The sequence below is a fragment of the Poecilia latipinna genome, unplaced genomic scaffold, assembly GCF_001443285.1.
Source record: "Poecilia latipinna isolate Pla-1442-1.1 unplaced genomic scaffold, P_latipinna-1.0 Scaffold1400, whole genome shotgun sequence".
NCBI classification, from domain to species: Eukaryota; Metazoa; Chordata; class Actinopteri; order Cyprinodontiformes; family Poeciliidae; genus Poecilia; species Poecilia latipinna.
In genome coordinates this window covers 89,416-100,623 of record NW_015114016.1, presented here as the reverse complement: position 1 = coordinate 100,623, position 11,208 = coordinate 89,416, and the positions used below count along the sequence as shown (strand labels likewise).

Sequence of the window (11,208 nt, the reverse complement as noted above, 5' to 3'; positions counted from 1 at the left end):
GTACCAGTCGTTCTCCGGTCCGGCTCCACGCCGGTTCCTGTCCGGTTCTAGTCCAGCTCTGTGTAGCGCCCTCTACACCAGTGGCGCCCAGTGCAGAGAGCCGATGGCCAGCAGCGCCTGGCAGGCGGCCGAGTCGAGCCAGACGGACTCCACCAGGCTGAAGTGCAAGAATCCGAGCGCGAAGCCGCAGCCGACATTCGACAGGTGATGCTTCCCCAGCAGGACCCGGGACACGCCCACCAGGAAGGCCCACAGATACAGCAGGATCCGGAGGGGCACCTAGGGGGCAAAGGTCAGCATGGGGTCAGCTCCGCTGAGACGCGGGCGGTGACTAGCGGCGGCCACTCACCGCCAGCACCAGGTGGTTCAGCAGGAAGCGGGACACCATGACGGCCCGGCTGGCGTGGGCGGCGGGGAACGAGTACACATCCAGGGCGACGTGGTCCAGGAACCCTGGGGGGGCGTCCCACGGCCCCCGGCGCTGCACCAGCTTCTGCACGCCCGCGATGGTCATCAGGTCCAAGAGCAGGGCTGGGGGGGTTCAAAGGTCAGCAGAGACAGACAGGTCAAAGGTCAGCAGAGACAGATGGGTCAAAGGTCATCAGGCTCACCCAGCAACAGGTTGACCAGGACTTCCTGTCCCGCCAGCGAGTTGCTGCGCCACAGGCAGAGCAGCGTCCCGCAGAGCCAGGGCAGTGCATGTCCAGAGAAGGCCAGCAGGGCCACCATGGGGCGCAGTGGGGCCCCGGGGCCACGGGCCCCAACGCACACGCCCAGACGCCTGGACAGGCTGATGTCAATGGCGAGCAGCGAGTTGATGGCGATGCCGCGGAAGGATGGGTTCAGCTGCATGCAGTCCTGCTCAGGCCAGCGGGACCCGTCTTTCGGAACCGCGTCTCCTGATGTGGCTCCTTCAGAGGAGTCCCTGGACCCCCTGGGGACACAGAGGGACAGATGTAAAGGACTGTTGATGAGAACTTTGTCACATCGTCATGGTAACAACGTTCCTACATCTCCATGACGGTGACTCTAAAGAACCTCTGACACCAGAACCAGAACATTGAGCAAGAGTGGACGGGGTTTACCCCCAATCCCTGCTCCACCTGCTGGTGGCGGTCAGAGGGGGCAGGGGTCCTGGCTTCTTCTAGCTCTTACCTCCTCACAGCGGTGGGCGGAGCCTCTTACCTCCTAACAGCGGTGGGCGGAGCCTCTTACCTCCTAACAGCGGTGGGCGGAGCCTCTTACCTCGCCATGGCGTCGTCCTGCTGACTTGGGCGTCTCGTGGCGGTTCTCCTCGCTGCTCCGGCCCGCCCCTCCCCGGCAGAGGTTTCTCTGCGGACCGGCTGGTTCAGGGACATGAACTCGGGCCGGTTCAGGACATTATTCCGGTCCCTGGGCCGGCTCCGGGTCTGGGTGCCGGGCATGGTGGCGCTGCAGTGGAGGACTGGGACAGAACCAGAGAAGCTCTGCTATAAATACACCTGCTGGCCTCCTTCTACTGCTGTCAGCTGCTCAGTGTGAGACTGTGTGTGTGTGTGTGTGTGTGTGTGTGTGCATGGGAGAATTTAGAGAAACCAATTAACCTGACAGTCATGTTTCTGGACTGTGGGAGTAAGCTGGAGAACCCGGAGAGAACTCACCATGCACAGAGAGAACATGCAAACTCCATGCAGAAAGACCCCAGGCTGGGAATCAAACCCAGAACCTTCTTGCTGCAAGGCAACAGCTCTACCAACTGCACCACTGTGCAGCCCCTTTAAAATGTGTTGAATGTATTTATAAAAATAATAATGAATGAATTATTTTATGACACTAATTGTAATTAGAGGCTGATTACAGAGAACTGGTGACCACTTTGTGTCATGGAGGGAACAGTCAAATCATCTGAAATGTGAACAAAAGGAGATGGTTGTTGGTTTCAGGAGGACCAGGGTCAAAGGTCAAAGCGTACTTCCATCATGGGAGAAGAAGTGGAGATGGTGAGGAAGATAAGAGCCTGGATGTTCATCTGGACAAGAAACGAAGGAAGAGAAAATCCTTCAGGGTTTGGATCTGCTGTCAAAACCACCAGAACCAGAGCCACCGGAGCCAGGAGCTAAAGAGGCTCAACAGCCTGATAAAGAAGGCTGGTTCTGGTTCTGTTCGGGTTTAAAGAATGCAAAGAAGAATTCTTAATTCAATCAAAGTTCTGGCAGAGCGTCTTCAGTCAGAGGCTTCTTCAGAGTCACTGTAACACAGACTGTTACAGGAGATCCTTCCTGCCATCAGCATCTACAATAACTGAAGAATCTGAATTAATGAGTCATTAAATTAGATTCACTAAATTAACGAATCTAATTATTAATTCAGAACTTTTTTAATTTTATTTTTATTCTCTCTTGACGTCACCGAGGGCTCAAACCTCGGCTACTCCTCCGGCGGAAACTTTGTTGCTGTCCTCCGTTGCTACCCGGAACATAACGGAGACGGACGGTTGCTACGGGCAGCTGACGCTGTGTGGCGGCTCGGGGCTAACCGTTAGCTTCTAACGGAGTTAAAAACCGTTTCAAAGGAGAAGAAACGTCATTAAAACGTCACAGTTCGTATGCTTGATCGGATTAGTTACGTCAGCGCGGCGGTACGTCACCTGTGACGTGACGCATGTACGGTGGAGAATTAGCCGCCAAAGCGCGAAGCTCAGCGTTTTAACGGTACGGCAGCCGGGAGGGACATCGGCCAGAACCATCAGGGGTTCTGTTGGACTTTGGGTCTCTGGGAGGAGCTGCAGGTCAGTCAGACTTCTCATGTTCGGTTCTAGTTCCTGTCTGGATCAGAACCTGCATAAAGTTTCGTCTGCTCCTCCGTCAGGTCACTGATGGGTCGGAACCGAGCCGCTGGACTTCAGAACAGTCCGTGGCCTTCATGGCGGTCCAGGGGTCAGCATGTCGGATCGTGAACCCTCTGTAGAGGAACCGGGTCCGACCGGTACCGTGACCCGGCCTGCTCTGGCGGCAAAGGCCCTGTCGGAACCGTTTGGTCGGCTCCGGTACCGGGACACGTCGCTGCTGATCTGGCAGCAGCAGCAGCTGGAGCTCCGAACCGGACCGCCCGCTTCCTACTTGACCCGGAGCCAGTCCGCCTGGTACAGCAGCTACGGAAACCAGGCGGTACTGGTCCGGAACCGCGCGGCCCAGCAGGGTTCCGAGGGCCAGTCCAGGATTTGCAGCATAATGTAGAGCAGACCCAGGGCCCGCTTCGGCCCAAACCATCAGAACCAGACAGGGGTTGGTCTGACAGAACCGGACAGGTGATACACCCGAACCTCAGCTCCCTGACCAGGTTTAAAGGTTCTGATCCGGGTTGCAGAAGGTTCTGTGGGTTCGGACTGGGCCTATGTGGACCAGCTGGTGAAGACTGACTGGGTTTGGACCGTGACCTCTGACCTTCTGTCTAATAAATCCTGTTTCAGCAGCTGTTGTCGTTTCTTTCTGAAACCAGCAGGGGGCAGCCTTACTTCCAGAACCTCCGCGGTGCCGCTGGTTTCGGGTGATGGAGGTCCAATCAGGGCTCGTCTGTCTGCTGACACTCTGCGGCAGGACTACAGAGACCAGAATGCATTGCAGCCCCAGGTTCTGATTCTCACAGGGAACCAGTTCAGAACCGGTTCTGGTTCTCTGAATCATTTGGTCCAACTGGACTCAATCTGTTTGTTCTGATTATCAGAACCAAGAAGTGTTTGGACCTCCATCACTTCAAACACGTACAGAAGGGGGCGCTTCCGGTTGGGCCCTGGTTCGGTTGGGTTGGCCCAGGATCAGTTTGGTCAGTTTACAGGTGAGGTCTGAAGGAAACTACGGCGGGCGAAGAGGGACAAATCACCATAGAAACGATCTAAGCATCATTAATGAACCAGAAATATTTTTATGTCAAACTTTAATTGTCCTGATTTTATAAACTATTAACAGCTTTATAAGTTAAACTTCATGTGTCAGTGGGCGGGACTAGCAGACTGAGACCACTTCCTGATTGAAGCAGCCAATCAGACACCAGGATCTGTTCTAGCCACACCCACTGGGTCTGATTTGAGTTTTCATTAAATCATGAATTTTATCTTGCTATATTACATTCAAGTATTTCTGGATCTCTAGTGTTAATGACTAACGAGTCATTTGTTGTAATTTGGCCCTCTTCGCTGTCCGTAGGAAAGGGGGCGGGACCAGCTGCTGCTCTGCCAGCCAATGAGAGTCGAGTCTGTCTGTCAGTTTATGTGTTTATTTATGAAAACAAATGAAGTCAGAAAATAAGGATCCCGTTTGAGTAATTACATCAATTATTAATCCACTTGATGGTTTTAGTCGGTTCCTCCTCTGCGCTGGGTTCTCCTGCGACCCGGTTCTGGTCTCCGTCTATCACACAGCTACTTACAGCTACTATACAGTGCTCAAACATACAGAAGAAGTAACGTACGGCCGGAGTGCATGCAGATACATAAAATCACTTTTTTCTTTCTTTTTCTTATAAAATACAAAAATTAACTATCAGCATCGAAGCTCCACCATCAACTAAAAACAAAGGGGGGGTGGGGGGTTACTGTGGCAACGGGCTGTCCACTGGGAGCACTGCTGCTGATCCGTCTCCATGACGACCACACTGCTGAGGAAGGCTGCGAACTTTGGTTCAATATTAAAAAAAAAAATAAAAACAATAAAAATCCAACTGAACTGTACACAGACGGGCTGCAGGGGGCGCTGCTGCGATCAGCCAATCAGAGACTCAGGGCCCACAGGAACTCCCGCCCATCTCCTTCCTGATTGGCCGTTACTCTACATGATCAGTTCTGTCACATGTCCAGCAGAAGGCGCCGTTTTTTTCCTCTCCAAACGGATCCGTCCTCCTTTCTGTGACCTGGTGCCGACCCAGAGTCCAGTTCATCAGCTTCTGACGCCAGAACTGGTACCGACTGTTGAGACCTGATTCTGGTGGTACCGGTCCTGCCTCCCGTTTGATCCTTTAAAAACATTGAAAAGCTCCTCGGGTCGGATCAGAACCTTTAGTCTCTGGGGAAGGGATCGGACTGGGTCTCCTGCGGTTCTGGACCCAGACGGAGAAGATTCAGAGTTCGGACCAGACAGCGGCACAAACATCATATATTGAGAACTTTAGAAGACACAAACGGGTCAGAACACGACCGGAAAACCCAAACAGGAGAAAAAAGGAAATGTAGTGTTAGGAATCTGCCTCAATGGGTTACCGTGGCGACGGTGGCGCCCGGACCCACAGGGGTGGTTCTGGTGAGAGGCCCAGCCAAGAACCAACTGGATCTGGTTCTGTTCAGGAGAACCGTGGAGCCTCAGAACCACAAGGGTTCAGCGCCGCCTGCAGGGCACGCCCGGAACCACAGCGCAACCTGCTGCCCGCGCCCAGAACCGCTGCTGCACCACAAGTTCTTCAGAACCATGGGGTTCTGCTGGCCCACTGACCAGCCAATCAGATCGCTGCTCCTCTTCCTCCGGTAGCCCCGCCCACTTCCCATCCATATCTCCCATGATGCTTGACGGATGATTCTGGAATGTGTGCAGAGGTCAGGGGTCACTGCCGGCCACTCTGGAGGAAGAGGAGGAGGAAGATGATGCCCAGGTGTCCTCCACTCTTCCTCCTCCTCTTCCTCGGCCTGTCCGTGTTTCTCCAAGGAAAACAGGAACACTAGGAGCTAAAAAACATGTCAGCCTATTTACATACAGTCTCCACGTGTGTGTGTGTGTGTGTGTGTGTGTGTGTGTGTGGCAGCAGTCCTGTCTGTGTGAACTGAACCGTGTTCTCAGTCTGTGTCGGAGGAAGAGGAGGATCCTGTCGAAGAGCTGTCATCAGAGGAGGAAGAGGAGCTGCCACTCAGGCGGCTGGCCCCGCCCCCTGAGGCTCCGCCCCCAGCTGCCTTTTCTGGAAGACAGAGAGAGGGGCGAGTTAAAGATGGAGTCGTGATCACGTGACTTTTGACTTCCCACTACAGCGACTGGCTGATTTGCAGGGCAGGGTGTGTTTAGGGCGTCCAGAGGGCAAAGGGCGTTTCCCTGGAGACTCATCAGGACTTTTTATTTTAACAGCAGAACAGATTTCAGACCAGGAGGTCATCCCGAGTGCTTATGGAAAGGTCACAGCCAGGCCTTGACCCGATGACCTTAGAGGTCAGATTAATAAGAACAAGAGGCCTTTGGGTGGAGCTGACTGACTGATGTGGACAGAGGCTGAGGACTCACAACGACGAGACTCAGGAGAGGCAGAGGTCGTTTCTACGGTGAGGCAGAGGTCGTCTCTACGGTGAGGCAGAGGTCGTTTCTACGGTCAGCCAGAGGTCGTTTCTACGGTGAGGCAGAGGTCGTTTCTACGGTGAGGCAGAGGTCGTCTCTACGGTGAGGAAGCTGCCGGTCTGAACCTGGCTTGCCGGGTCGATGCTTCGCTCACCGATCATGGAGAAGGAAACCTGATGCAGTCTGACCCCACCACCTTACCGCCTTACGCTCCTGTTTTCCAGTGAGGGATCAGGATGACGTAGGTGGGGCTTTGAGAAACCAAAGTATTTCCCATGATGCCTTGGGAAGGCTTTGGTACGAGGTGGTGAGAAACAGCCAGTTTGTTCCCCAGACCAATAGAGGACCTGGTGGTGTGAGTGGAGTTGGCGCCCCCTGGTGGCGTATTAAGTCTCTGCTTCCATCATTTTTATGAATATTTTTTTCTTGAATCATGTGGTTCAGCCTCATTTTAAAAAAATCTACAGCTGACGTAATTTTCCTCAGCAGGTTTCACTCAGTAACTAGTTTCTCTGTGTAAACAACCTGTTGCTATGGCGACAAGCGCAGTACTCACGCAGCAGCTTCCTCTGCTTCTTCTGCAGGCAGGACTTGACGTAGCGCTCCAGCTCGCGCAGCGTGGAGGGTTTGAGCGTCTCGAAGTCGATCTCGATCTCGTCGGGGTTCGAGTCCCTCAGCGACGGCTCCCTGGACTGGATGATGTGGACGACCCGGCCCAGCTTCTCCCCCGGCAGCCGGTTGATGTCCAGGCTCAGTTGCCGCTTCTCGTCGTATGACATCGGCAGGGACGACTCCTCGCCGTCGTCACCGTTGGCCGATCCACCACCCGACGTCTTGTTGGCTTTCTTCGGTTGCCTGGAAACAGAGAGGACGCGGTGGGCCCAGGAAGCTGCATCATGGCTGCCGGCAGGTGAAACGTCAGACGGCTTGTACCTGGTGGCCGGTACCGTGCTGTTGGCTTTCCTGGCTGGTGCTTTCTTCTGATTGGCTGGCTTGGGTTGCTGAGCGGCGGCCTTGGGTTTCTTCTCTTCTTCTATCTTGGCTTTGTTCCCTTTGTCCTTGTCCTTCTTCTTCTCTTTGTCCTTCTTCTCTTTCTTCTTCTTTGGCTTGCTGACGGGCGCCTGCGACAGCACGGCCAGCTGCTCGTGCACGGCCTTCAGCTGAAGGGACACACTGACAATCAACCCGCCGCTCGCAGACACGCCCACAGCAACGTACGGCTACGCAAACATGATTCAGACAAAAGGAGAAGGAAACCAGAATGTTCTTGACCTGTGATTGGTCGGCAGCACCAACCTGCTCCTGTAGCTCGGCCAGTCGGGTGGCTCGCTCCTCCTCGGAGTCCGACGATTCGTCGGAGGAGGAGTTGTTGCTGCTGTCGGAGGAGGCGGTGCTTTTACTGACCACCGGCGTGGTGGACGGTACCGACACCTCCAGACCCTCGTCTGGGATCTTAGCAAAGCGCATCTCGAACACATCCTGCACAGACAGAGAGAGGGCGGGGTCAGGGTGGCAGCAGGCAGCCAGGCGGGGCGCCGGCGCGCTGACCTACCTGCAGCTTGCGGGCCATGGCCACCACCTCGTGGTCGGGGGGGTTGTACTTGTAGCAGTTGGAGAACATTAACCTGACGTCTGTGGCAAAGCTCTGTGGGTCGCTGTATTCTCCTTTGTCCATTTTTTTCTGCAGACACACAAACACATCACCGTCAGCGGCACAAGATCCGCCCCCGCAGGCAGCTGATTGGCTGCTGGCTTTTAGTGCCATTAACAAAGATCTACAAAACCCTGAGAACAGAAACACCGAGGAGCTCCTGTTAGTGACATCATCACCGAGCTGAACGTATGGCAAGCCATCTTCACATAAAAATGGGGTTCATCTGTAACCACATTCCAGCTTCCAATCCTAAAAATTACATTCTGTCTCACCTGAATGAAATTTTTAGATTTTTGCTTTTATTATATTCATCACATCAGTTACTACAACTACAAACAAATTACAAACTAAGACTGCTGCAGAAATTGTTTTTATTTTCTGCAAAGACAAAAATATTAAACTATGTGATCTGCACCAGCATGGAGCTCCTGACCGAGCGGCTAGCGGCACCGCGGCTAGTCAGGCGTTAGCTGGTCAGCAGCTAGCTAACTAGCTGCTGCTCCTGTTGGTTCAACCAGCAGCTCAAACTACAACAGGATGGCAGACCTTCATAATAAAAGCCTTCTCCAGATAGGAGGTGAGAACAAGTGAACCCAGATGGGTTCTCATGTGATCCAGAATCAGAACCGGGTCTCCGATTCTGGCTGAGCCCGCCAGGTCGGCTGCCAGGAAGCAAAAGGCTAAAGGACAGGAAGTCAGAAAATGACCAGATTATCGTGTTACTGGGAAACAAACAGCAGCGACTGGAAAGGAAAACCTTCAAAATACAATAAAGATCATTTCTGGTTTTCCTAATTAAAGCATCAGAAATGTTTTAGTCTTTTATCCACAATTTGTTGCTTCATCGACAGGAAGACAAGGGAAGAACCAGGACCAGAACCAGGACCGGACCTGGACCAGAGCTGCAGAGCAGGACAGAGAAGTCTCCTGCCTGAAGCGCAGCGGTTCTGACCCAGCAGGACCGGGCTGAACCGGGCCTTACCCGGACGGTGCTGAGGTCCATGGGGTGCTTGATGATGTCATGGTAGTCGTGCAGCTCCAGCGCCTCGGCGTCCACCGGCTTGTAGAAGGGCCAGGCGTAGGCGGCGTGTTTCTTGGACAGCATCTCCTTCAAGATGGCGTCGCAGTGCTTCATCTGCTCCCCCAGCTTACCGCCCTTCCTGGCGCCGGCCCCCGCCCCGCCCAGCGCCGCCTCGCCCCCCGCCGCCTCCTCCACCGTCTCACGGCGGGTCTTGGCGGGCCTCGCGGCGGCCTCGCGGCGGGAGGAGGCCAGCTTGGCCGGCTTGGCGTCCTGGGCGGACGGGGAGTCGGCGCGGCCGGCGGAGATGGCCGACGTGGTCGGGGTGGTGGTGTCTGCTTTCCTCTTCACGCCCTTCTTCTGCTGGACACACACACACACACACACACACACATGAGCGCCTACGCTTGGACCGCTGTTGATTCTGACTCACATAAATGATTCATCGGATGTTTCCAGTGTCGTTTCAGCCGCCATATTTGCTTCTCTTTCACATTTTGATTCACACCCAAAAGAAGGTAAAGACAAACTAAACTGTTCAAATTACCACCCAATCAGTCTACTTCATCAAGATTATAAAATCTTTACATCCATATTAGCCAAAAGATTGGAGCTTATCCTCCCAGATATAATAAATTTAGACTAGACAAGGTTCATAAAGAACAGACGAACCAGAGACAATATCAGAAGAACCCTAAACGTGATCAACCACATCAAGAAGAACAAGCAATTATACTGGGAACAGACGCACAGAAAGCGTTCAACACTGCAGACTGCTCATTCTTACTTGTCCCAATTCAACTTTTCCAGTAAATTTATAAATATCAGGATTTCCCCCCAGAAAACTTGCTCAGCCCGGTGGTCGGGGTGCCGAGGCGGTCCACCGTGTTTTTTTTTAAAGGTTTTATTGGCTCTAGTGGCCGTTATTTGATAGTTAATTTACAGGAAACTGGGTAACGAGAGAAGGGGAAGACAGGAAGCAAAGGTCACCAGGCCGGGAATCGAACCTGTGACCGCCACGTCGAGGATTAAGGCCTCCATATGTGGGTTGTGCTGAACCCCTGGCCACCACAGCACAGCCAGCGGTCCACCGTGTTTTTGTATTAAAAGATGTTAAGGTGACAGGAAATTTTAAAATATTACTGTGTAATTATATGTTACGGGAAAACATTGCCAGTGAAACATTACTTAAACCCACAACTAGTCTTAAAAACAACAAATAAAAAGTCAGCGGCTCCATCGGGCCCCCAGGGCTTCAGGGGCCATAAATGCTGATATTTTAACAGATGCATAAATGTAACATTTGTTTACTGAGATGATCAATGCTGCTAAATTTGATTTAACGGTTTCAGCATACATAAGATAAAATATTTTAAATTGTTTAACCTTTAAATGTAAGATTTTAAGGAGCTGCCAAGTTTACTTTGTACAAGTTCAAAGAACAATATTCATAGTTATTGTTTTGTTACCATAGCAACAATCTGATGCTGTGAGTTTAATCTTTGAGTTTGAGCTGTTTGTTCACAAATACAAATTAATAAACTGGATTATAACTGATTGTTTTTAGGTTGGCCAAATAAACTACACACAGTTAAACACAGAAGCTGTTAGAGCTGCTGATGTTTTAGCAGCTAGAGGGGCCCCTCAGTCAGATTCTGCCCCAGGCCTCATCAGCCTTGGATCGGCCCTGCAGGATGAGTTAAACCTGCTGCACTGAGCAGAGATGAGCAACAAACAGGAGATTTAATTCAATGCTGCTAATGTGGCTCTAGCAGCTCTGACATTTCTGTCTGTTGAGTTTTAATAAGAATCACAGAAACTGTTTTGGTCGGTCCAGTTTATCGGAGGAGCTTCTCAGATCTCCGCTCATTAACTCTGATTGACTAAGTGGACAAAGCATCGATACGGTTTGCTGCATACTAACAATAATACTAAAAATAGAATAATATAAAACCAGCATGAAGTGTGACCGAGGAGAGCGCTGAAGCTCCTCACCGGGCTGAACCTGCATGATGAGGTTCGTTAGCCGCTAACGCTCCGACCAACCGGGAACACAGACATGAACTTTACAGGGCAGACAGCGCCACACGCTGGGCAGCGAGTTGAGATGGAAACGCTGCATAATCACAGATATAAATCATTCTCACCGCTCCCTCAACCCGCTGAAAGAAAGACGACAAGTTATTCCTGAAGTTCACGTAGAGCTGCACAACCAGAGCCAACTAGATTGCTGTTTAAAGTCCTGCCTTGAT

General features: G+C 52.3%; 2 protein-coding genes across 7 annotated transcripts in view; both read right to left on the bottom strand.

The window, feature by feature from the left end:
* Positions 1-11: 11 nt before the first annotated feature.
* LOC106962338 (probable lipid phosphate phosphatase PPAPDC3) lies at positions 12-1,720 on the bottom strand. 2 transcript variants are annotated; one of them, XM_015056704.1, is made up of 5 exons: positions 1,246-1,720; positions 612-934; positions 350-531; positions 61-279; positions 12-28 (listed from the first exon to the last, which is right to left on the bottom strand). In XM_015056704.1, exons 1-4 carry the CDS (start codon positions 1,422-1,424, stop codon positions 73-75), a joined length of 891 nt encoding a protein of 296 aa, XP_014912190.1. In that variant the 5' UTR covers positions 1,425-1,720; the 3' UTR covers positions 12-28; positions 61-72. The 2 variants fall into 2 exon arrangements, with proteins under 2 accessions (XP_014912190.1, XP_014912189.1); XM_015056703.1 differs by lacking the exon at positions 12-28 and having other exon boundaries at positions 35-279.
* Positions 1,721-4,235: 2,515 nt separating this feature from the next.
* The window catches only part of LOC106962329 (bromodomain-containing protein 3), a 28,783-nt gene continuing 21,810 nt past the window's right edge, over positions 4,236-11,208 (bottom strand). For 2 of the 5 annotated variants that reach the window (XM_015056683.1, XM_015056684.1), the window contains exons 7-12: positions 8,921-9,319; positions 7,837-7,965; positions 7,557-7,763; positions 7,218-7,444; positions 6,841-7,139; positions 4,236-5,916 (exon numbers count right to left, since the gene is read on the bottom strand). In XM_015056683.1, the coding sequence (XP_014912169.1) occupies positions 5,798-5,916; positions 6,841-7,139; positions 7,218-7,444; positions 7,557-7,763; positions 7,837-7,965; positions 8,921-9,319 (1,380 nt within the window). In that variant the 3' untranslated portion in view covers positions 4,236-5,797. The remainder of the gene's footprint in view (positions 5,917-6,840; positions 7,140-7,217; positions 7,445-7,556; positions 7,764-7,836; positions 7,966-8,920; positions 9,320-11,208) is intronic. The other 3 variants (XM_015056685.1, XM_015056686.1, XM_015056687.1) reach the window with 3 other exon arrangements.

What these genes read in the sequence shown, in the direction of transcription:
- LOC106962338 (XM_015056704.1), bottom strand. Translation starts at nt 1,424, where the DNA reads ATGCCCGGCACCCAGACCCGGAGCCGGCCCAGGGACCGGAATAATGTC. An exon ending in CCTGGTCAACCTGTTGCTGG is followed by an intron (nt 532 to 611) that starts GTGAGCCTGATG and finishes GAACCCCCCCAG; the next exon opens with CCCTGCTCTTGGACCTGATG. An exon ending in TGAACCACCTGGTGCTGGCG is followed by an intron (nt 280 to 349) that starts GTGAGTGGCCGC and finishes TTTGCCCCCTAG; the next exon opens with GTGCCCCTCCGGATCCTGCT.